The sequence below is a fragment of the Bactrocera dorsalis genome, chromosome 4 (genome assembly GCF_023373825.1).
Source record: "Bactrocera dorsalis isolate Fly_Bdor chromosome 4, ASM2337382v1, whole genome shotgun sequence".
Classification (NCBI taxonomy): Eukaryota; Metazoa; Arthropoda; class Insecta; order Diptera; family Tephritidae; genus Bactrocera; species Bactrocera dorsalis.
This window is the reverse complement of record NC_064306.1, coordinates 73,986,460-74,012,041: the sequence shown is the minus strand read 5'-3', so window position 1 is coordinate 74,012,041 and position 25,582 is coordinate 73,986,460. Positions and strand designations below refer to the sequence as shown.

The 25,582-nt window shown below is 44.5% G+C and overlaps 1 protein-coding gene across 5 annotated transcripts in view; it reads left to right on the top strand.

Moving 5' to 3' along the window:
• LOC105228289 (teneurin-a) overlaps window positions 1–25,582 on the top strand; it is a 221,412-nt gene that overhangs the window by 185,871 nt on the left and 9,959 nt on the right. For all 5 annotated transcript variants that reach the window (XM_011208067.3, XM_049455388.1, XM_049455390.1 and 2 more), the window contains 5 exons: window positions 8,573–8,692; window positions 13,822–13,989; window positions 14,090–14,282; window positions 15,198–16,576; window positions 17,802–18,331. In XM_011208067.3, the coding sequence (XP_011206369.2) occupies window positions 8,573–8,692; window positions 13,822–13,989; window positions 14,090–14,282; window positions 15,198–16,576; window positions 17,802–18,331 (2,390 nt within the window). The remainder of the gene's footprint in view (window positions 1–8,572; window positions 8,693–13,821; window positions 13,990–14,089; window positions 14,283–15,197; window positions 16,577–17,801; window positions 18,332–25,582) is intronic.

The window sequence follows — 25,582 nt, the reverse complement described above, 5'->3', positions numbered from 1 at the left end:
GGGCCAAAGGCGAAAGAAAATAGAAAAAAAAGCTTCAATTAGATTAAAAGCATAAGAAGCCATTCGCGGGGCGATGCGGGGAGCCAGGTGATTAGAAGGCGCTTTGGGAAAGTGCAAACCTGTTGATGTGAGCTCCTCTCACGACGTCGTTGAAGTTTGCGCCTTTAAGAACACTAAACGACGTCGTGGACAACTAAAAGTATAATCGGCAGGCTTTCAAAGTCTCAGAACCGCAACCAGCGCAATATGGCCTAATTTATTCCAGAGAAACAGTTGTGTCGCAAATAGAATTCATTCATGGGCTCCATATTCCTTACATGAAATTCTTTCGGGTGCTCTGTAGTCCAGGAGACCCCCTCTGCGTGCACATAAGAGCAATAACAACAATATGCTTGAAAAGAAAGGTAAACGGATTCATGAGTGTATGTAATGAAACGCCACAGTGAGGCGGGTGCTGAACGGGTTGACCGAGTGGCAAATAAGCGGAGTGAAGGGTTCGCGGAGAATACATTTGTAAAACCATGTAGATATATGGACGGTGAAATAACACCTGAAACAAACATATTTTGGAATGTTTTCGAAAATATTTAAAAGAAGAATTATTTAAATATTGTCTTTATGTTGCAACAATTTCCTCTCACCCTCAGTCATACAAGATTGCCCTGTGGCACATTTGCTCGAGTGGTGGAGTACTATTTCATACATCTAATCGTTGCGTGTGCATTCTTTATTATGGAGAGGTTGGGAATCTGATTTTTCTTCTGTTACTATCTGGGAAATAGCATGACACAGCAATAGTCGGATCGAAAAACTGGAGAGCAATATATCTGTGCTGATTCCAGCTATGACCATCATAAATTAGTATTCGGAAATCTGTAAAGACGCCGTTAGTTCATATTTGACAGCCTACGTGTGAGGCCCCTCTGTGAATAGATAGAAGCTGAATACGCGATCTCTTAATATGTTGGGTAAGTAGCTCCCCATATGAAGCATATGGAAAGTGAATCAATTGTATTGATTTTGGACTAAGAACAACAAGGCTTTGGCAACAACTGTATTGGGGATGTCGTATCCAAAACTAAATTCTTTTTCCGCATGTATGAAAAATACGACCGGCCAATCGAACTCCTTCTGCTAAGTGTTACATTAAGCACCTCGTGCTCCCTTTTCGGAGTCTTCCGTTCGGAAATAATCAATAGAGCGTTTATGCTTCGGTTTGGTGAATTTGTCGGCCAACTGATGCAACAGCAGGTCAGGCGTAGTTTGTGTGTGCAGCGCCGTGCATACAAATACACCAGATGGCTTTGACTCGTCACAACAAACTGCATCTGCAACTGGCAGCCTTTGCGGCACGCAAGTGGAGCTTAGCGAATAAATTGCCTGCCTGAAACAAGTGACACTGCTCGCCTCACGCGTGACATCTGGGGCACATTAATTCGTCTTATGACTTGCCGCACGCGAAGAGGCAAGTGGAGGGAGCCGTGTATCTTCGCCATTAGCTTCATCAGTGTGCGTGTGCATTTGTATGCAATCATAAAGATAATAAAAGATTTCGATGGAAGCGATGCTCATCTCAATCCGTCGCCTTCGGATTCTTTCTCAATCTGCCGGGACACTTTGGATGCAAAGCTTAAGCATTCGAAACGTTGCAAGCGCAGCAAGTGATATTTGAACACTTTGTTGCTTCTGAGTGGAAATATTCATAATTGAATTTCACAATGGCATTTGAGTGAGCGCAACATTTACTATGTAAAAGCCACTTGAGCTTGGCGGCAGTGTATATGCGCGGGCGGCAAGTTGTTCGCATTAGCAAGTGGCATGTGGCAAGTACATAGTTGGGCCTTCTGCTGCCGTCATCTGTTTGAGGGGCTCGAAAATGCGAGTGCGCAGAAAATTGCAACACTCAGCGACAGCTTTTCAAGTGTCACTTTTGCATGTCATATTATGTGCCCTAATAAACGTGTATGCATGCAACTCGCACAAAAGCAATAGAATTCACTTTCACATGCCGGGCCTTCTCACAAAAAATGCTTCAGCTGCACAAAATTGCTCCATACTAAATTAGTGTGTACATAACTCTCCGCACAAAGGAGGAGTGCACAAGCCACCAACACATGTGGCATGTTCGGTGCTCGCAGCGACTGGCTGAAAGCCGCTTTCATGGCCCTGCGTCGCTATGTAAATTTACAAAGTGCAAATTATGCCCTACAAAGCGCTACTTTTGTGCGAGCAAACTTAAAAATTCTATTTAAAAATTGTTGTTGCTGCGAAAAGCTTTGAACGACTGAGCGAATGCGTGAATGTGTGAACGAGAGCACCGGCGGGTGGGTAGGTGAATGAGCAGATGGAATGGCAATGTAAGGAATTCCCAAAACGACGCGCCAGCGAGCGGGGGCTGCCACGGATAGCTGGTGGAATGGTGAGCCGAGCAACACTTCATCAACCTGGCAGACACACGCGTGTGCTCCACAAGCAGACCCACACACTCCTTCACTGCAGCCATTTTGTCATACCTCATAGTAGGGGAAGCAGCGAAGTCGCGGGAGATGGTGCACAGTGCAACAAGTCGGTCACACATGCGAAATTTCCTGTTTGGAAAAATGTAAATTTAAAGCTCAGATTCGCAAGGCTAACTTCACTTCAACGGATCCAGAAATTATTTGAATTCATTCAGTTCAAAGCGTTTTGAAATCGCTTTTGAGGGGGAAGATCCCGAAAAACTGCTGTGGCGATTTCACGTCGAACTTTGTATTCAATGCACCGCGGGGTTGCAACGTAGACTGCAAGTTAATGAGAACTAAAATAAAAAAATCGCAAAATTCACCACCATTTTCATCGAGAAAGGTGCCAGCGGCGGAGCAGTAGAACTCCAACACTGTGCGCACTCATTTCCGCATGCGAGCTTGCGAAGCGCACACCCATATAAACATACGTACATATGCACAGGTAGGAGCAGTGGCGATGAAAGATGAATGGCTTAAGGACTGAAAGGGGTCTGAAAGCGAGAATTAAAAGAAAGAATGGCTAAAATCCTCAACTTAAGCACCGCTCTGGCTTTCCGAACACATCGCGTACCATGTATAGGTATAATAGATTACTTTGCGGGCACTTATCAACACAACCGCTCGCGCGCCCTGTCTTTTGCAACTGTAAAAATGCGAAAATAACGGTATTTAAATCATTTGCTTGGCTAAAAGCGGAATGCAACATGTGCACACTTCAAAGTGTAGATGTGTCTGTCTCACCACCGTCGCAGATTAAAAATGGTGGAAGGTGGAAGCTGGTAGGAAAATTGGCTGAGAGTGCGACTCTACAGTCCGCTGGCAAGGGATGGCGTGTGGGCGAAGATGAGTTCATGTGGCAAGCTCGTAGAATGGGTGCGCTGCACATAGACAGTTGCATCTGGACTTTGTGCAACACCAAACTGCCTTCACCAACCCATCTCTACACCGGCGAATTGAAGGGTGTTTTGGTCAAAATTCGAACATCGCAATGTGCTCAATGTGTTTCGTGTGGCATTACCACAGCAGTGACCAATACTGGCATGCGTCTAGTCTTGTTGTTGTGGTTCTGCTTTCGCTGTGTCAAGAATGCCACTGGTCACGTTCTTCTCCATTTTATTTACGTTTCAGGCGCCTTTTTGTTGTTTGTGGCATTATCGTAAACTGGCTGCATGCGCCCACGTTCCGAGGGCAGAAGTGCTGTGTGCAATGTTTGCTACAACAGTAAATTTTATATGGACAGTGAAAAGGGAATGGTGGTTTTACAACAACAAACAGAGGACCAAATGCGAAAATTGAAGTTGCTTTAAAATTTCGAAAATCCAAATAGCGGAGCCGTCCCTCCAAAGCTCAACCTAGTGCCAATAATCAGAGTCTTATTTTGATGAGTATCACTTTTGAATATGAGTACTGTTATCTCTAAGCAAGAAAATCACGTGTGGTCAGCAGTGTGGAAAATCTAGGAAGTGTCTTTTTCGTGGAAGTATCGGGTATCTCTGCACCTCCTACACATCCCCTTTCAGTGCCCATGAAGGGACATACTCAACTGTAAACAGGCGCTCAGTCGCAGATGCTCGAGCATACGATATGTTGGCCAACGAATGACTCATATATTTGCACACACACACATATATAATGTATGCACATGTTAATAATTGTTATGGACCCAGCGACTATATTGGCAGGCAGCCTCGCACACAAGTCCATATTTATATTTACTGTTTATAAATGTGAATGCACTGATAAGAGCAGAGCGAAGCGAAGGTGAGGGCATAGTGTCTGTATGTTTTTAGGCCACTGACGTTAGCGCCAACGCGCTGAGCAAATATTTAGGGGCTCTCACACTCGGCCATATTGTAGTGTGCAGCATTGTGCTTATTGTCCACTTCATCATCGCTGTGTCGCATACAAACAGCAAACACTCACATTGCCTTTAGTGGCATGACGGAGCGCCAGCGTTGCCACAGCGCAAAAACCATTTGTCCTATATTAGCCTTTGTTTGCCTTACAAGCAGAAAGTGACGCAAGAATTTGTTAGATAATATGTGCAGAGCTCTACAAAACCCATCGCATAGTTTCAGCCACAGTTAAGCACGACTGGAGATGGGCTCAATCGTCGTGCTTTGGCGACGCTTCATATTAAGCGCGCCGAAGCTTTGTCCCAGTTTCACTTTAGTGGATAATCCATGCTTGAATTATGGTTCAGATATATGATTTTCAAGAATTTATAATTACATTGCCGGGCAATAAACAGCTGGCTCGGGACCAGAAGCAAACGACGACTAAATATAATCTGATATTTATACTAAATTCAATCGGAACTTTGAAGGGAAGCGGAAAGTGATTAAAATAAACGCTTGCAAAACGTCTAAACTGCTTATGAAGATGGCGCACATATATGGGCCTTGTACCCTTGCTCACATGTAAGTCCTCACTCACCCATCCCAGCAGATCCGTGAGCCGACGACTTGCCTATGCACTTCGTTGTCTGTGTGACACACATTTCGCAGATTGCATTTGGTCGCTTTTCAGCTGCCGAGTCGGCCCCCATCAGGTGCTCGTCCTTCCCTCTTTCGCCGTCCTCCGCTCGCACACAACTCACTAATTTTCAATTTTCGCCTCGTCCGCCCTCCTGGCTTGCTTACAATGCTCAGCACTTGTGCCAAGTCTCTGGCGTCGGGCGCATGTCCTCGTGCCGCTCCGTGCCACATGAAATATTATCCATTTCAAGGATTAGACGTTATGCCATAAATTGACTCACTTGCATTTATGAGTCTTTCATTAGAATTAGTCGCATTGCTGGTTAGCCGCTTGCCAAGCCATCGAGCTCCGCAACTGTGTTAGTGTGTTATGATAGTTGGTTGGTTTATTTCGTTGGCAGCGTGCGCCGGGAGGTGTGTGAATGGGTGTTGTGATATGCTGCTTCTTTGTGTATGCGGTCAGTACGTCGGTTGGTTGGCAGACTCGGTTCGGTGCCGTTGTCAGAGTCCTGCGAGTGCTTACCCCCGAACTGCGGCCGTCTTCGATGTTTCACGAATGCACATGCCTATATGTGTGAGTGTGTGGGCTCTTGTATGTATGTGAGGTTGATATTGAGCAGAGTTTCAGTTCCATTGCTGCTGCAGTTCAGCTAAACACAAACCGTTTTCCGAGAACGTGGAGAGCAGAACGTTCGAGTTGAATAGTTGGCGCTTATGGTTTTTCTCTATTCTACTGACTTGTGTTCCCTCCCTGCCATCGCATCGCTTAATTGATGTGCCAATGGAAAGTAATTACTTTTTCATTTCTTCGTCGCCTTCGTCTCCCTTCCCCATTCCACTGGGCCAGGCTGTTCTGCCACTTCGGGTTAAGTGTAAAGATTTTATGTAAGCTTTTGCGTTCGACGCTCGAAGTGGAAAATATTTATATCCAGCCCAACACGTCCGTTATAGCAATTCCGCAGGGAGTGTTCCTGTGCTTTGCTTTTGCTTACTCAATTCTTGCGTTTTATAACAACTAATTACGTAATGACTCTGATTTTCTCTCAAGTTATTTTATGCTGAGTAAGTTAACGGCAAGGTACTCGTTATTGTTGAAGCGAATCGTTGAACTGCATTGATTATAGAAAAGTTAAAATAGGAGGTGCGAACCCCTCGGTTTTAGCCCTGGTCCAAATTTTCTTCGATTATTTATTAATGCCGATTTGTTGTACCTTTCTACAATTCTGACTGTGTTACTGAAAAAACTTTTGCGAACAGGGTACCATACTTAACAACCCATATCCGTAATATTTCTCAGAGCGAAAGGAGAAATCTCTTTCACATTTCAAAAAAGTAATAAATGATAACGAGATAAAAGTGTAACCACAGGTGGTCAATACCTCTTTATTTTGACGTAAATATATATAAAGGGAGGATCAAAAGGTTAAGGGGCAAACATTTCGGAGTTCGAAATTCTTTTGTCTCGTATCCAAATCGCTCATTTTGCCCTCGCTTTCACTCATTTACCCCGCATATGGTTTGTAACTAAACGAAAGTCTTATTTTTATGACAATAATAGCAAAACGGCATAACTGTGGCACGCACGCTGTGCTCCGTTTATAGTTGATAGAGCGGCGTCCAATAAAATGTTGCAAGTGAACAAAAAATTACGGCGATAAAATTGCTTGTGGATCTATAGACTTACCAGCTCGTACACACGCATCAGCAAGCACACTCACACACCCACACGGCTGACCAGAACAACATATTGTAGCATATGTTGAGGCGTGTTACACATTTTTAATGCAGTCAAGCGTTAGCGGTAAAATAACTATTTAAGTGTGCTAGTGCATGAAAATAAGCAAGTTTTATTACGAAAATGCGACGATACAATAACGAGTGCACACATATACACATACGCGCCTGCTACTCTTAAGGAAATGCGCGCTTACACCGTGCGCCTGTGTATAAGGCAGGCAGCAGCGCCTCACTCTCAATCACACACACCCACAACACAGAGCGCGCCGCAGTGCCACACAGCAACATGATTTGCCGTCGAAGATGAATGCGGTGGCAAGCTGATGGCGAGCGGAGGCGAATGGAGGCGCTCGCAAATAACCCAAAACGCGTTAAATGAAATTGCCCTGAAAGAACGACATGATTAAGCTCGAGTGAGCGCCGAATGTGATTTGATCAAAGCGAAAGAAATTGCGGTGTTCAGTCATAAGCTTGTTGCCGCACTAAGCAAACAATTGAGTTAAGACTCCAGCAAGAATAACGACATCCAAAGCTCGAAAGTATCACAACCTGAAGAGAACTGCCAGCAGAACTATCGCTGCGCCTGCCGTCGGCCCACAGGGCGAGCCACAAGGGTAACGAGGACACGTCTAATGCGATTACATGCCGCGCATGTGTGAGTGAGCAATATTGTACATTTTATTACTACAACAACAAGTGGTGCGGTCGTCAAACGGATGGAGCAAGAGCCCAGACATGAATGTGTGTACACACATACACACACACACATGCCTGTTGGCGGCGCTCAGTGTAAGCGCACTCATATGGATGAATTTGCGACGCTACGCCGCTGCTTACGGTGTTGTTGCTTCATTTATTTATATCTGCAAACATTTGGCGCACACAAGTGCCGTTAAGCCACATAACCGTCCATGTGCGTGGGTGGGGCGCGTTGTGCACCCGCCAATAAGATATTTATAAATTCAAAAAAATTTCGACTTTTTTTCCTCGTAAAAACTCTCAAAGCTGTTTGTTGTTGTCAGTTGTTATTGCTTTTTTGTTGTTGTTATAGCGTTGTCATATTACGGCTTATGTTAGCAAACAGCTTTTGTGCAACTTTCCAAACATTGTGGAAATAACATGAAACTTATCGCAGGGCTGTATTTTTCTAAAAGCAAAGCGTTCGAAATAGTTTCAACTTTTCAGCTGCATGTTTTCAAACCTAAACTGTATTTTGATAAAAGATTAAACAAAAGAAACGTCGGCGTGCCACTTATTAGCAACATTCGCGCCCGATTAAGGCTGCGCCATTTCAGTACACACACACACATACATAAAGTGGCACATCGACTCTGTAAATACTTCCGTTATTTGCATACTTAAGTTATTGATATACGATTAAGAAGGTCCGAACGGACCAATATCACCTTAAACATCGGTTGCGTAGAAAACGTATTGCATTCAGTACCTGTTCAAAATTTCTCTCGGCACTTTTTCTTTCACTTTACTTTAACTCGATATAAACTAGTCTTATTGTACTCTCAACTCTTTATTTTAAGATTAAGTTAAGTTTCTGCATCAAATGCCATGCATTTCACATCCTAGGAACTTAAGACTCTCACCAGTTTTTCATGATTTTCAATTACTCCTTTCGTAAATATTTGGAGACCACAGTTCATCAGAAATTACAGCATCCGCCTTTTTCTTTGTCATTCCCCGAAACCACACATATAAATACTCTTATGCGCCGTTATGTTTTCAACCACTACACCATCATGACATTACCATAATCACGCATGCGATTTCTAACGTCTCTAATTGTGCCTTGTTCTATCCCCCTATTACCCACCAACCCGCTCGATCTGTGCTCTGCAGTCGGGTGTCGGTAATGCGTGGACAGGTCATCACGCCGCAGGGACTGGGCATTGTCGGCATTCGGGTCTCGGTCGATCGGGATTCGAGGTTCGGGTTCACTCTGACACGCCAAGGAGGATGGTGAGTACCTTTTCAATTATAAATGCGTAAATATAAACATATACAAATACCAATTAAGCAATTTTAAGTACAAGCTCTAGTATAAGAAGTGCCATCAACGCATTTCCCGCACAGCCGACTGTAATCATTGCATCGATTTTTAGAGCTCAGGTGAAAGCAGACTTCATTTTCTGACAAAATACTGTAGCATAACACACACTCCAGGAGATTCAATGAGTTTCTTTGGGATATCTGGCGTTGCCTATAGAAATCGCCTAATTGGAGTGGCAGCAACGGGCTCATAAGGCTCAGGCACTCCACACAGAATGAGCCAAGTCTAATATCGTTCAAAGGAAGTTAAAGTTATCATAGCAACACACACGCACGCACACACACATGCGCAGCCACACTGGTTCATTGTCATAAAGGAACCGTCTTCGGAAAGTTGAATATTTAATTGGAAATCCGCTTAGAGATATTAAATATATTTGCATACAATTTCCTTGAAATTTCCATAACGACAACAACAACAACAGCTGCGCCAGTCGAAATGAAACAGCAAATCGGAATATTTCCGCATAAGCAAACAAATACAAAGTAAGAACAAAAAAAAAACCCACACAACAACATAAGCGAACGAATGAGCGAATGAATAGGTGCAGAAAGAATGGAATTTTAAAGGTATACAAGTATTTTAATTTAATCCCATTTAAATTGTGAGTTGGAAACAATGAGCAAGCAATTTCTTGGTGGGAGTGGAATCGCCTTATCAGTCGGCTGAAAGCAGTGGGAGAAAGAAAATCAACAGCTGCGGCGCAAACAACGGCCTACGACAATAGCTACTGTCCAAGCGCTGAGCTTCGCACGCGAAATGTGCCAGTGAAGCGTCGCAAGAGCAACTTTGCGCTGCCGGGTATCTGCCGACCTCAGCGGTGGTCATTGGGCGCTTCAAATAGGCGAACCTTCGTGGAAGCCACAACTACCGCTGGCTGGCAGATACTTCGCTTACTTGCCTTCTCTTCGGAGTTCTCCTCGCGCAGCGTGTGTTTTTCGAAAACTAATTAAATTAAATTTGCAACGCATGAACAATTTTTAATTCTGATAATTTTTACGAGTGAACGACTGCCTGTTGGAGGTTGCAGCCGAGCGGCACTCTGCTGAGGACAATGCGGCCGAAGCACGGCCGGAACGCCACGAGCAAAAGCTAAGGACATTGTCGAAGCTTAGAGCCTCAGAGTAAACACGGAGAAGCAAATTAATTCAACTGCAACACAAGCTTTATTTATATGCGAGTAGTAGATAGATTACCACATGAGAATGAGAAGTTTTCTTCGAGTCTCGATAACACTGTGCAATATAGCATAAAAATAAGCTTTGGCCGCTATCGAAGATTTCAATTTCAATTATAAATACATATATGTGTGCTCAGCAATATTCGCATAATTAATTCGTGAACCATGTACAGCAGTAAGCCACGTAGCAGGGCTTGGTTCATAGCGCCGGCTTAGTTGGACATTCCAATTATTGTGATTTAGGCCTCTAACTTCCTCCAACGCGGGCATATACATATGTGCAACGGACAGACATGCATACTCAATAAAGACAGAACTAACTCAATGCCTCTTCTCCCGCTCCTTTTCATTGTTATGTGCTCTGCCACGTTTCGCTTTAATGTGTACTTGATATCACGCCGTCGCTCTGCTGCTGCGCCCTTATTGTCATATAACTTTTCATTAGCCCAGTGCCTTAATTCGCTACGTCCAACGTCCAATAACGGGCAATTGCCAGTTATTTATTTATGCGCAGTCTCGTTTGTCCATGTATTGTTATTATTATTAGCTGGTTTCATTGCCCTGCATCCCATGTTGCCCACTCTGCACCTGCTGGCTTGAGCGTTGCACACCCAAGTGGAACTAAACGGTTCCAACAATCCACTGAAGACAGGAGACAAGGAAATACCACCTCTCAACTCGTTCCTTTATATGAATAATGAGACGAAACTGAAAATATCAATCAGAAATAAGGATTCTTCATTGACCGAAGAGGTTCTCAAGGAACTTTTAAAGAATCGGGTCTCGGTTCCCGCAAAATCGGAGTCAGGGGGAAAACACGGTGGACGAAACAGAAAAGAGTCAGTGCTAATAAAACAAAAGCAAAAACATAAAGAAGATCAATCACCCTGTAAACCAAAGGACTACAAGTTTTATCATCAATGAATGTATTTTATGTTAACTGTCACACACACACGTGTTCGGAAAGTGTGGCTGATGCTGTGGGGGATTTAAGGGCGCACGCCTCATCGGCCCCTAATATTTGGGTCAATTGCAAATTAAGCGTGCGAGTTTTTCAACAGCAGCAGCAACAACAAATGCAATTCAATTTGCAAGTGTTGCTGCAATTATGTTGCCGTCGTAATGGCTGTTGGCGTTGTTCATGCAACACTTTGCAAATCAACGCAACTTTAATGAAAACGCGTTCGCACTTATGCATCCCTACTCGTAAGCACTCGTCGGTGTATGCGTGTGCGTGTGTGTGTGACAGAAAATGCAGCTTATAACTGTAATTGAAAGCATGTTGTTTCAGCGCGAAATGCGAATTGTGTTGCAACAAAAAATTAAGAGCAAATGGCAATCAACCATAAATTTAAACAACGGCCTTTAAGTGCAGCGGAGCCGGGGATGTGGCGGAGACATGCACATTTGCCATTTCGCGGCTTAATCGAAAATCGATATTACATTACTTGTTAAACACGAGTTTATGCAAACCCCGGTGCATGTTCTGTAAACTGTGGAACTACATTGGCACAGAAAGTAACTTGCTATCTCGAGCCGTAGCTTTTGAAGGCCCTTCTGCTCTTCCTCGAAAGCGTCCCAAAGCCCAGGCAGTTTCAGCTTCCTTCTTCGTGCGGGCCCAGACCCCCTACACGCGCGTGCAAAAACAATGCGAAAGCGCTTAAAAAAATGATGTATGTAAGTACAGCTGCGCCAGTGTTGGAGAGAAGTGAGTTTGGTCGGCCAAAACGCGCCGAAATGCGCAGAAAACTAAGCCAAAGTTAGAGCAACAAAAATAGTGAGGCTATTGCCACATGACCAACGGAATGGAGCACGAAAGAGCGGAGGAGAATGTTTCCAGAACAAAACAGCAAGTTCAGCTAGCAGCGGACATACACAAGCAAACGAAGGTACGAGGGCTGGTGGAACGTAAACCGGAAATGAACAGGTGGTGGCGTAAAAGCACACATTGGCTTGTTGCATCACTCGTCTGCTGGTTCACTGCGGCAATTGTCGGAATTGTTTTGTTACTGGCGAATCTTCCTTTTTGTGCGCGTGTTGTTCTGCGTCTAATTAAATAGCTTTTAGCGGAAAATTAATTCAGCCATTTCCGCTGCAATGCAACTGCGCCAACATCGGCGGCGTCAATTAAGCCGAACACACACCGGCGAAAAACGCCCTCCCACCAACGCGTGGCAGAGAAATGTTTGCGTTTTCCACTTTCACTTTGCCCACAATAACCAACAACAACAGGCATTGTGTTCGAGGTGAAAATAGCTAAAACTATTCGTCTAACTATAGTATAGTAATCGGAAAGAGGACTGCGATTCGAATTTCAAATTCTACAGCCGTCGTTTAGAACAAATATTTCCAAACAATTTCATGAAGTCTTATTAGCTTTTCACTAGGTGTGAGCGAAGTCTAGAAAGCTCCATGAATTTCCAGGTTAACACGATTCGCACACCTTCTTCCAAGGAATCAAACTTCTGCTAGTACCAGAGCCGTTAGTTTCGACAAGCAAATACTTAGCACCTCGGGTTATCCGCTACCCGACGACCGCAAAGCTTCAAAGCTTTGAAAATCACTTACGTGTATTTATGAAATTACTATCGATTGCCGCCCACTCTCCATTGAGGGAATGTATAGCTTCCTATCGATAATGCTTCCCATACTGAACCATTTCCGACACATTTTGCTCACGTTCCATTTGTCTGAGCGTAGCCATGCGCTGGGCGATTGCTATTGCTTGTCCGAGCAGCCATTTTCAAGATGGAAAATCAAAACCACATCATGTGGCACACACCAGCTCAAACCTCACACATCCATGTCCACAATATGTGCGTGTGTACACCCATAGTTGTCGGCAGCAGAGATAAACTCTCGGCGACATTGTCGCTTAGCGAAAGAGATACAACCACTAAAGCAACAATCTTAATAAGAGCGACGGCGGTCAAACTAAGGACATAACCGCACTGGTAGCGCGCCTGATGCAGGGGCTTGTGGCGGGACAAGGGCAGATAAAAGGTTGGTGGCCGGAAAATGTCAACGAAATTGGATTTTGCACAATGCGGAGAAAAACCCATGAAAAATAATATAAAAGTAGTGAATAGGAGCTCTCACAAGCACACGGGGCAGGGCAGAGGCGAATTTCATATACGGCCAAGCAGTGTATTGTGGGTTTGAAGCGAAATAACATCGTATAATATGTGCGCTTTGTTCCAAAATGAAAAACGTCCTTCAAGCAGGACATGTGAAGACGCTTTGCAATACAATAGTGCACGCACAAGTACACTTATCCTTCGCTAATGTGTGTGTAGTTCTGCATGTATCCACGGCGGTTTTCGCTTGCGGCCACTGCCACATCAAAGCACGGTACGTTGAATGGCAGTATGTGTGCCGGGATGAAGGCGGAGACTCGCTTCAACGGCTCGGAGTCGATCCACTATAAGACACTGATGAATTTCCGGCTGAAACATTTACTTCTTTCATAAAAGCAAAAATAAAAATTAACACACGCGTTCCGCAAACTTTACTCGAATTTTACTAGATAGAAGACGCTGCAACCATTAACATTGCCGAAGAACAGCTGAGCAGAATTGCAGGGAGAAAATCTATTCAAAGAGGGCTTCCTTTCGAAACAAAACGAATCCTAACTTAAGTCATGCTCTTGAAAAATATAAGGCTCTTCTTCCGGAGATAGACCAAACATATTCAGATTTATTGCAAGAAATATGTGTTTTAATCCAAAGAGGTCACTTCTTTGCGACGAAAGTTAAGCGCCTGAGTTTCTTACTGGGCAGTTGGGCGTTGTGTTCATGCCGCTTTGTAATGTTATGTCGAATTTCATGCTTACTAATAATTAATAAATTTCTTGAACAGGTTTGACGTGCTGGTGAATGGTGGTGGTGCAGTGACGCTGCAGTTCCAGCGCTCTCCTTTCAGGCCACTCACGCGCACCGTCTTTGTGCCGTGGAATCGTATAGTGGTGTTGCCACCCGTGCAGATGCAGCTCAGTGACGACGACGAAAGCAGCGGCCGCAGCATAAAGTAAGTGTAGCTATGCGATTGCTTCAGCTGCTGTATATCTAATTAAATCGCTCAGATCAAATTTTAATAATTACAAAAATCTCGTTTGCTATTTTTATAGAGTGGCCCCACTGAACCCGGCACTAACCTTCCTCAACTCCATACTTTACCACTTTGCTGACGAGCAAGCAGATGTGAGCAAAATATGCGTGGAGCATGACCACGAGGAGCTGAAACCTCAATTAATTAGCACTTGGATGCCGAACGGCGTTGGCGCTATGCCCGGCAAGCGCGTCATATTTGCCGAGACGCAGGTGAGTAGAACATCCCAGCGAAATGCACTTTTCTTAACGTCCCTTCGACCCCATCCAACTGTTTCTAACTATACGCGAGGTTATCCTGACCAAACCACTTTAGGTAGTGTTTTCTGCTCTAACTTAATTAGTCAGTGGCGGCACTTGCGCCACTCTCCAGTTGCATTCTCTGCATCGCCGCTTTCTACCTTGGTTGCCTGAGTATCTATTCCAATCTCCGTTCATGCTTCATCGACTATGTTTCACCTTTGCTCGCCGTGGCTGTTGTAACACAATATAACAGGATGCCGCATTTCGAATCGTCTGCCTTCTCCATCCGCCGCTTCTCAACCGAGAATACGAGCATTTGATTACATTTTAAGTTTCCTCCGCTTAAAGTCACTCACGTGCTTTCCTCGGCGAATTGAGAGAAAACAATATGAAATTATGAACGTTGCAGTTACTCCAGCTGCATAAGAAGGGCGGAAGACTTGAGTTCATTCCTGCATTATTTATGACGGAGTTAAGTTGGCGCAGGAGTATAAGCGAAGACTGCAGTCTTGGATTAAAAACAGCTACTATACCAGCTCTAACACTTCCCCTACCCCACAAGTGCCCTGCGCTCTCACGCTGCAGCTGGTGTCTTGGAATGGCAGCATTGACAACAGCTGCCCTATTAGAGTATTTTAATTAAATTAAAACAAACCTTGAGGACCTTTTAGTTCTCCCTGCTTACTCGTTTTTAAATAGCAATCGCATACGTTTCGCAAATGGGGTCGTGGGGGTACTTGACCGAGTTGTTTTCCTCTTTTTGCCCTTCTTTGGCTTAATGTTTAAATTTAAGGTTAGGAAAAGAGCAGTGGAATGAAATTTATTGGAGTTACTTGTAATTTTGTATTATATTAACGAGTTTGCACTTGATTTCTCTTATTTCAGATTGTACAAGAATCTATACAGATACCAGGCTCGGACTTGCATCTAACATATCAGTCGTCGCAGGCTTCAGGCTATTTGAGCATCGTCCGCATGCGTCTCACAGCCGAAAAGATACCAAAGACCCTGACCCATGTTCATGTGGGCGTTGAGATTGAAGGTGCATTGCATGTGAAGACATACGAGGCAGATCCGAACCTGATACACACATTCGCTTGGAACAAACGCAACGTCTATCGGCAAAAGGTATACGGCGTCACTATTGCACGTATCTCCGTCGGCTATCAGCACTCGACCTGCAAAACGCCGGTTTGGATTACGCAGACAGCCAAGTTACAGGGCTATGACGTCGACATTTCCGATATCGGCGGCTGGGGTCTGGACATTCACCACCACTACAACTTCCACGAAGGTATATTACAGAAGGGCGACGGCAGCACGCTCCACATGAAGGAATATCCACGCACTGTAAAAGTAGTAATGGGCACCGGCCTGCAACGCCCTCTCAATTGTCCGGATCATTGCAACGGTATTGCTAAGGATGCAAAACTACTAACACCCATTGCATTAGCTTCTGGTCCGGATGGCAGTCTATATGTAGGTGATTTCAACTTGGTTCGCCGCATAACACCGGATGGCAAAGTTTACACAATACTGCAACTAAGCGCCACGCAGGTGTCATACCAATACTACCTAGCCGTTTCACCCGCTGATGGTCACCTCTACATATCCGACCCGGAGCGGCATCAAATTCTACGTCTGCTACGCTTAGAGAAGGTGAAGGACCCCAGCATCAACAGTGAACCAATTGTAGGTAGCGGTCAGCGCTGTATACCTGGCGATGAAGGCAACTGTGGCGATGGGGGACCCGCGTTGCAAGCTCGTCTTTCACATCCCAAAGGTTTGGCTATTGCCGCTGACCGCACCATGTACATTGCGGATGGAACCAACATACGGGCGGTGGATCCTAAGGGCGTAATACACACTCTGATTGGACATCATGGCCACCATAACCACTGGAGCCCGGCGCCTTGCTCTGGCACACTTATGGCAAATCAAGCCCAGTTGCAGTGGCCAACCGGTCTGGCACTCAGCCCACTGGACGGTTCGCTGCACTTCATTGACGATCGCTTGGTGCTGCGACTAACTTCCGACATGAAGATACGCGTCGTAGCCGGCACCCCCTTACATTGCAACAACAACGGTCAAGACAAAACCAACAAAACGTCCGAAAATGTGCTGGGCACAGTTCTCGCGATGGCATTTTCACCGTTCGGCGATCTCTACATCGCGGACAGTGATTCGCGGCGAGTTAACTCAATTCGCGTGGTGGACACGGCGGGCAATATGCGTTATTTCGCAGGAAAGCAAGAGGGCTTGGGGTAAGTACAATTCGCTAAAAATAACAGTATCACTCACAATTATACAACACACACATACACAAAACAGGGCATTTCATTACAATTTTTCTATACGTAACCAATTTATTAATAAATATCAAGAAAGAATGAAAAAAATTCAGACATTCGGTCCAATTTGGGTGAATTTATGTCGAGCCCTTTGCAACAAGCAACATAATATATCAACGACCTACAAATATCAATTATTTCAAGCAAATTTGCCACACAGCACTTTTGCGGTTTACATCGCAATTTTTATTGCCTTCACCCTGCCGATGAACAAGCCTTTGTTGACTGACGTCATTACCTGCAGCAACAGCTGGTATCATTGTCGCGCCCTAACTTATGGGAGATGTGCTCTATATGTCTGTCTGCAAATGCCTACCCCATTGTTGCATTAGCGAAGCAGCCAGTGACGGGTTCGTTCGCCTCTTAAGCGGCAGATGTTTGCCTGGCTGTGTTGCCAATTTGTGAATTTTCACAGCGTACTTTTCTGCCCTTGATGGCCTGGCAACTACAACCATTAAAATTCGGTTGTTTTAAATATCGGTGCGATGATAGTGTGTCTCCTGCGAATTTCTGCCTCTCTAAGCTCTACTACTAGTAACGGTATACTGTGGTAACCAAGTGTGCAATCCGAATCTTCTCTTCACCTCTGCATTGCCATCGAGACTCGTCTCTTTTTGTGGGTGGTTGTAAGATTAGTAGTGCTTTCCGAAATAACGGTGCTTAATTGCCCTAATGATACGCGATATTCGCAAAGCACTTCAGTGGTTGCCCCCTTCACTTGCTCCCTGTATTTACGCGATTTCATTAAGTCTCGGGTTCGTATGGCGCGCCCTGCCTGGTGCAAACATCAAGTGGTCGCATCTGCAGCAACTCATAACAAATTTAGCGTTTGCTCTTCATAACTGAAACCACGCTTCGCGTACCACATTTTCAATTGCAACTATGCACCCCAGTGGGCCGGCCCATTTCTGTCTGTGCGACGCGCGCGTGTAATCGGAGACCATAGCTCATACATCACTGTCACTGTCTCTGCTCATATTTCTATTCTCACTGCATAAATAAACACATACACACACACATACACATAGAATGCACATACTCATATTGGGCATATATTAGAGCTAAGTACTCAACAGCTCGCTTGTTTGCCAAGTCTCCTCACAACACCTCCGCTAAGCTCTGCTCTTCTCATTCACAGTTCACTAACCTGCGATTGCTCCAATGGCAACACCGTGAACGGTTCAACATCCGGTTTGGCCTCAGCGCATTCATCAACGGGCAACAGCGGCGTCGGCAGCGCCTACTCAACGACCATGAATCCAAAACGCACAACCACACCGACAACGCCAGCTGGAGGCAATGGGCATGGCAGCGGCGGAAACGGAAATGGGGCTGCCTTTAGCAACGGCGGGGTGGCCAGTGGTGGTGGAGTTGCTGTGGGTGCACCATGCATTTGCAGCGGCGGCGGTGTCGGTGTCACGGTCGGCGCTCCCAGCGGACTGGCGGGCATCGTGGCCGGTGGTAATTTAATGTCAACTGGACCGACCACAACCACTACGATATTACTCGGCGCCAAAACAACAGCTGCGGCGAACGGCATGGGCGGCGCCATGAATGATGATGGCACTCTGAGTAACGCGGAGACCTTGCTGTCGTCGAACGCTCGCTTCCAGGCGATTTCGGCAATTTCGGTGGCGCAGGACGGCGTCATTAATGTGGCAGATCAAGGTAAGCTGCGCAAATAAGCGCCCCATTCATTGCACTCATATCTTCAAAGAACTGTACAGGTTTATGAGCTCAGTTAGAAGATGAAGTGACAATATGACGTCACAGGCAGCGCCACTGAGCGCATCGTGTACAAAATGAACTATGCAACAACTACTGACACCTAGACAGACAAGCTACTCTTATTTGAGGGAAGTACATGGCTGTCCATAATTCGAATGCAACGCAAATGACAGCTTACAAATAGTTTTGATAAATTTCAAGAGATTTTCGGGAGAAAATTATGTAAAACTTTTTACTTCCACGGGTGAAAAATCTTTTTATTTTCTAATGAAATCCATACTTAATTTGACATCTGTTATAGAGTTAGCGGGTTTCTAAGTCAGTTAACCATGTCGGGTCTCAAGTTTGAGCAGCTCCCTAAAATGAAGGGCTTTGTTTTGTCTAACTTATTAAGTTCCACAAGCAAGAAATAACCGTTGTAAGAATACCGTGAACGAGTTTGTAATTGATTTTTTATGTTTTTTTTTGGCAAAAAGTGATGGGTCGTCATGCATTTCATTGGGTCAGGTTCCTCACACGCAGCACTTACTGAAGTTCCCCATAGCTACTCATACATATATTTTCCTCACTACCACCGCACTGCACTGTAATAGGATCTGCGCCCTCGTCCAGCGGCGCGACGTAAATCTGGTTTGAAAACTTTTGGTTTTTGCCTTTCGTACTTGTGGCCATCTTTTTCAGCAGATCCATCAAACACATCGGCGGTGCACGAGCGTGCTTGCGAGTTTATTTTCTTGTGTGCTTATGCATACAACCCAGCTGACGGGGGGCTGAGCGAGTCCATGGAGCTTGGTGTCCGTTGCTGCGCTGCGTCCATCCGATGCTGATTAATGCCACAGCCATCAACTTTAGCTAATAAGATTGATTTTCACTTTTTTGCCTTTTCACACATTTCGACGCCCACAAGCCCCTGCCTCCCCATGCATGCAGGCATTTACATCTTCCGCCTAGCGAAATGTCTAGGTCGCTGTGCTGCATACTTTTGGATGTTGCGGCGGGCGTGCTCAGTTGCTGCAGACTGCTGTTGTAACTTGATTAATCACCACTATTGATTTTTCTTGCCTCGTTCCACCCTCCATGCGCAGGGCCAGCTGGCTTGGTAATTCGCTAAAATCCACTTTTGTTTTTATTTAGCGTTGTTTTTGTATTTTTCGACGCCTGGTAATTTCGCTACAGACATTTATTAATTATATTGGCCCTTATCTAATTAAGCCCTGGTAATGCGCGCAAATTTATACCTTGGAAAATGTAGTTTCGCACACAGACACACCGTCAGACATACAAAGCAACAACTGCGTAGCAGAATTTGCAGGCTTGCTGACAATGAATGTGACGGCCGGGGCGGAAAAGTAGACGATTTATCACGGCGAATCGAAGAAGAAGGCAAATATTGATTTATGGTGTAAATGAGCTACACATGCTTAAGCTAAAACTGACTGTGGGGTCCTGACGGTGGGGAATGTAATTACCTGGCCATTAACTTTAGCATAACTTACAACTCGAAGCAACTACACTCTCTTAGGGGATGCAGTACACATTCCGCATTCCGAAACTTTCGCCATCGCGAAATGAATCGCGCTCTACTTCGGGCGGGGAACTATGAATTGCGTTGTTATGGTTCGCTTATAAAATATCTTACAATTCTCGCTCTGTAAGTTTTTTCATCATCGTGAACTTGGCCTACTGTATTGTTCTGTTGTTGATGTTAAGCCTTTGTTGAAAAAAAATCTTAGACGATTCGGAAGACGTTTATTATTCTTTGCCAATTTTAATTCTTTCAAAATCCAATTGAAGAGAAGTATGTCCACACACGGACCAGGTACTTTTCTCTGCGGTATTATATAACCGCATATACATATATTATATAATATAAAATAGCTTCGGTGTATACAAATACCCTGAGCACTCCTCCGATACCGCTTGTTGTTAATACGGTGCTCGGCTTATGACATTTTACAAGGCGGCTTTGCTCAGTTTTTCCACAAACTAAGTTAATGGGTTCACGGTGTTAGAGAGAGAGAGAGAGAGAGTGAATTTGTGTGTGTGTAATAGACACTCTCGAATATGTCAGAACTCACAGGAGATTGTGCACATGCACACGAGCAGGAGAGTGTCGTTTGCCTCCGGTGGATGCCGACTAATTTTGTTGTGAATCAGTTCACACTTGATCGCATTCATAAGTTTTATTTAAGTTGCACAAACACGCTTCCACCTCACGCACACACACACGCACGCCGCACGGAGCAGAACACACTTGATTGCGTTAAGTGCCTGCAAAAATGTTATTGCTGCTCCGGAATTCGTGTCTGGGGAATTCGCTTCCGTGCGCTCCGTTGCCCAGACGCAGACGCAGCGCAGGGAGGCGCCACACCCGGCCACGCAAATGAACTGTGATGCAACCAAGCCGACTGTAATAAACCCAGCTGCGCAGCTGGCAACACACTCACACACACGCACACGCGTATGCATTGCTCAGCCGGCGTTGGTGTTCATTAAAAGGAATAACTGCATAAACAGTTATACAAATAGCACGCTCATTTGTGTTGGAATAAATGACGAGTGTGGCAAGTAAATTTGCCGAAAAGGAATTTATAAATTCTAATTGCTTCGATAGTTGGCATTTCATCGTGCGTGCGTATGTGTGCACGCATGGTTAAATCTGCATGGAAATCGATTGGATAAATTGCTTTCTCAATTCACTGATTCAACAAACTGTTGCAAGTAATTAAGAATTTTAATTATAAAAGAATTAATGATTCAGAGATTTTGATTCGGTTTCCCAGCCAACAAACTCACGTCACACACACGCGCACACATCCACTGTTGAAAGACCGAAAGAAAGCAGCCGTGCATTTCTGGGAGCAGAGTCTTACAGCCTAAAGTTGTGGTCTTAAAGCCCTGAGCACTTTTGTGGCAGGCAGTTGAGGCAGCACCAACCATTCAGCCGGTTCCTTTCTTTTCCCCTTATCTCCCTTCTTAGAACCACAGGTGTCTGCCATGGGGTTGAGACTAAGTCTAATAAAGTAGACAAAAAAGACAAAAAATTTCCATCTTTAAATATTTTTAGTAAACTTCGAGGGGTAAGTCAGCTGCTCGAAATAAAAACAGTTTGTGCAAGAATAATGGAGGAAGTGTAAATGGGAAAATGATACTTTGTGTATGTGTGTGTGTGAATGGGGCATTCTATCGCCATTCGGCAAGCGCCTTCTAGTTTGTGCACAAGTGTAGCCGAGCAACCCACAATTGGCGCGCAATTACAAAAACGGAAATCTGTCGTTATAAATGAGCCACAGCAGCGGCAGAGATGCGCCAGCCAAGCAACAGCAATAACAATAGCGAACGAATCTAGCTTAAACGGGCACAGTAATAACCCCAGCAACAGCAATAATGGCGCAGAAGCAGCAATAAACAGCACAATAAAAACGAAGGAGTCAACGCTCGTTGCCAGGATATTTTAATTTTGAGCAGACTGACTTTGATCCCGACGCCCCGGTTACTGATCTATGGCTGCTTTGCCTGTAACTGTGTTGTAGCTGCAGTTTGTGCCGGCAAACAGTCGTTATTGTGAGCAACAAATCGGCAGCAATGTTAAACTGCAATAGTAATTGTAATAATGGCGGCAACAACAGCAACCAGGGCAGAACGGCACAGCAACCAGCAGTCAACGGTCATGACTGTAACTACAGCCACAGCCACAGTCACAGACAGACCCCGCAGTGCAACAACACCCCACTCAAGGAAAACACTTTCCTGCAAAAAAACATTTCGGTTCGCAACTGAACTTCTTTTAACTAGTCCGAAAAGGACCAGACTCGTGCCATTTATAAAACTATTTATTAAAGAGTTATTTAATTGGCCAAAGATTCACTCCAGAAGCACCCTAGAAATTGAAGCTTTTTTCAATGCTTGGCTTTGTAGTTGTAGTGTGAGTGAAGCTTAACGGCTGCTAACCGATGAAGTATCCACTATGAAGCCATTTTGGGAAAAAAGGGTAGTCATCGCACTAGTTGAGTTTGCTGCTGATTTCATTGCGGGGCAGTTGTAGACAGTGCCGCACTAAATACTCGTGCAACTGTAAAGCGAAATGGTGGTGAAGAATGGAGAAAAAAGTTGTGGCCAACAATCGCTGAAAGAAGAGCAATCATCTTCTTCATTATTTTTGCTGTGGCAATAGCTGTTGTTGATGCCATAATAAAATGGCATACATAATGGGGATAAAGGAAGTAGCCAACAGTAGCAGTGGCAGACGAAGAAAGGAAATATTAAAGTAGGAAAGCTAAAATAGCTAACGGCAATAAACAAATAACTAAATATGAACACTGCGAAGAGAGCAAAGACGTGCGATGGAGAGCAAAACAATGAGCCCTTAAATTATAGTGAAATTGTGTAGAACGCCAGCAACAACAACGTTGGAACAAAAAATTAAAACAACAAACACAGAAACACACAGAATTCCCAGCCTGACAGTAGTCCCGTTAGAATTACATTAACCTTTCCCTCGTGCTTTTAAGTTGTTGTTGTTTGCCTTGCTATTGCTCCCGGTGTTATGACCACCATACACCTAATATCTTCTTCTGTAGCTTTCTTCAAAAAAACCCCACAACCAAGCGACATAAACTCAGCGGCGCTTGGAAAGTGAGTCTGCAACGGCACCAGCGGAAGCTCAAACCGTTGCAGTTTTCAAAAAGTCTTCAAATAAAAAAAAAGGGTTGCATTTAAAACCCTTACAGCATCCAGTAGGGCTAGCTCTAGCATCGTAAGTTGATGTTTAACCAAATAATTCCTTCTTGGCGGTCCAAGCAGCATTTATTACTTTGTTTCGAATGAGCACAGTGTAGTTTGGTAATATAAACCATTTCTTGTTGAATTGTAGAGAAGACATGACCTAATATGGTTATTGACAGCATCAATTACAAAAACACCGGAAAGACAACAACTTACATGTGAACAAGCTGGTGAAGGGGCACATATCAACTGGTACAATGTCTCTTTAAAGATTCAACAATAAAAATGAATTCCCTCGAAAGTAAACTAAAAGCGCTTTGAAAGAATAAAAGGTTCGCACTTTTCCGGTAAATTTTTAATTTGCTTTGCAAAACTTTTCAGCCAACTCGTAAATATTTTATTTCGCATTTAACCGTAAGCCGCGCCGACCTGCTGTGTGTACGCGAAGCCGAGAAGCCGAAAAGCTGCGAAACTACTAAACTGCTAAACTGCGATGCCAGGCAGCAAGCGCACGCAGCGCTGGACACATTGCACCCGTACAAAATACGCACAGACCAGACAAGAGCCAAGTGAGGGGTCGTGGGGAGCATCCCAGCTGAAGGCGAACTTTTCGCGTTATTTTTCTGCGATTTCAAAGCGAAAAATTATTATTTTGCCAGCAATTTCACCGCTGCCGCTGGCCTTGTGTCGCCTGCGAACGCTATCCTTTGTTCAGCACCACTGTGCGCGTTCTCATTTTTTCTTTCTCCTTCATTTATTTAACTAGCAAATAGTCCGCGAAGCGCCGAAACAAAAGGAGCAATCTCACATTTGTTCAAAGCGGAAGTCCAACGGAAAAAACGTAATAGGTATATTAAAAAACTTGCTGCTAGGCACACATTTAAATACAGGCCTGTGTTCTCGCATCCCGTTATGACGTACAGTTTTTATTTGGTGCAATGACTTTCGCCGCGTTGCATGACCCCAACCGCTTCGTATGTCTGTGCGCTGTGCAGAGGGAGTCGAATTGCAACAAAATACCTGAAGCCTGGCGCCTCCACACCCTCACACCACTGGTGGTATCATCGACCTGGGAGCGCCAAGTCCTGCGAAAAGCTCACTGAGCCGTGTTAATCTTGGCCACTTCTTCTGCAGTGGCTCTTCATTTTGATTTTTGTGCTTCTTATACTCATTATTTGCTCTTAGCGCGGCCAACATTCAAGGTTCTCCTCTTCCACTTGCTTCTCAATTCGGTTACTTATGTATTTCAGCCGTTTTCTGTTATCTGTTCTCAAGCGCCGAAGCTTCTTTGAAGACTTTAGTTTAAGTAGGCTTAAGGCTTAATGTACAGATCCTTTGAATTGGTCGGTTTCTTTCTCGCTTGCTTCATTTCAGCCTTCAATCGGCGCAACTGTGTGTTTGGGGAATTGGCTCGCCTCCTCGCCCGTCCGCCAGTCGTTGGTTTGACAGCGTCGACTGACTTTTTGTTGGCCGTTTGAATTGAGTTGGCTCCAGGCGTTTAGCGGATTGCGTTGTATACTTTTGGCTGCCGCCTGCTTATCGGGTTGTTTTCTTAAGCTGTTTTCACTAAAAGCTCTTAATACCTTCACTGTGAATGTGGTTTTCGGGGATTATGCGATTTGTTCCTCGTGCAGGCGAATTTCAACACACGAGTAATACACCGTTAATCTAGTGCTGCTGCATTATGAACTCAGGATGACTTATTAATACATTTCTGCTTTCAAGAGCGTCTTAAGGCGATATCACAGGCCTGTGTCTTCCACGAATTTATGAGTACGTTCACGGTCTACTTGCAAACTGTGTAATAGAAGTTATGTTAGTGATCCAAATAGCGGTATACTTCCTTAATTTAAAAATGTCTACGATATTTGGTACAAGACTAAAAATATGAGAGGTTCTGCTATTATATGTCATTGGATGCGACTAACTTTTTTTCCATCTCTTTTATACTTTTAATAAAAAATAACAGTATCTATATTTACCGCAAAACAGAATACACAAATAATTAAATTAGGACCGATTATTACGGTTGTAAACACAGCTGGGAGAAAAGGGTGGCACGTGGATAATAATTAAATACGAAGGAGCCCTTCAACTCGTGCAAATCCGTAATTTTTGTTATTTTGCCAAGCGCTAACGCAATGAATTCCTGAACTTCTACTTGAGCAAAGTTTGCACTGGAAATATAATTAAATGCTCCGCACATCGCAGTGAACTTTCATTTAAAAATCTAATAATTCACTCATAAAATTTGCATCAATGCTTGCACGAACGCATGTTGCATACTTAGAGGCGCTGCAGCTTGCGTGCATTACCATGTGAGGAATGCCGAGCAGCGCCCTACAGTGGGAGCGGAGCCACTTGGTTGCCATTCTGGTGATTCGTTCTTGCGTGCACCCTTCCCTCCTCCCACTCACCCACGCGCTCACTCACGTCACTCTCATATGGCATCGGGCGCCATGCTTG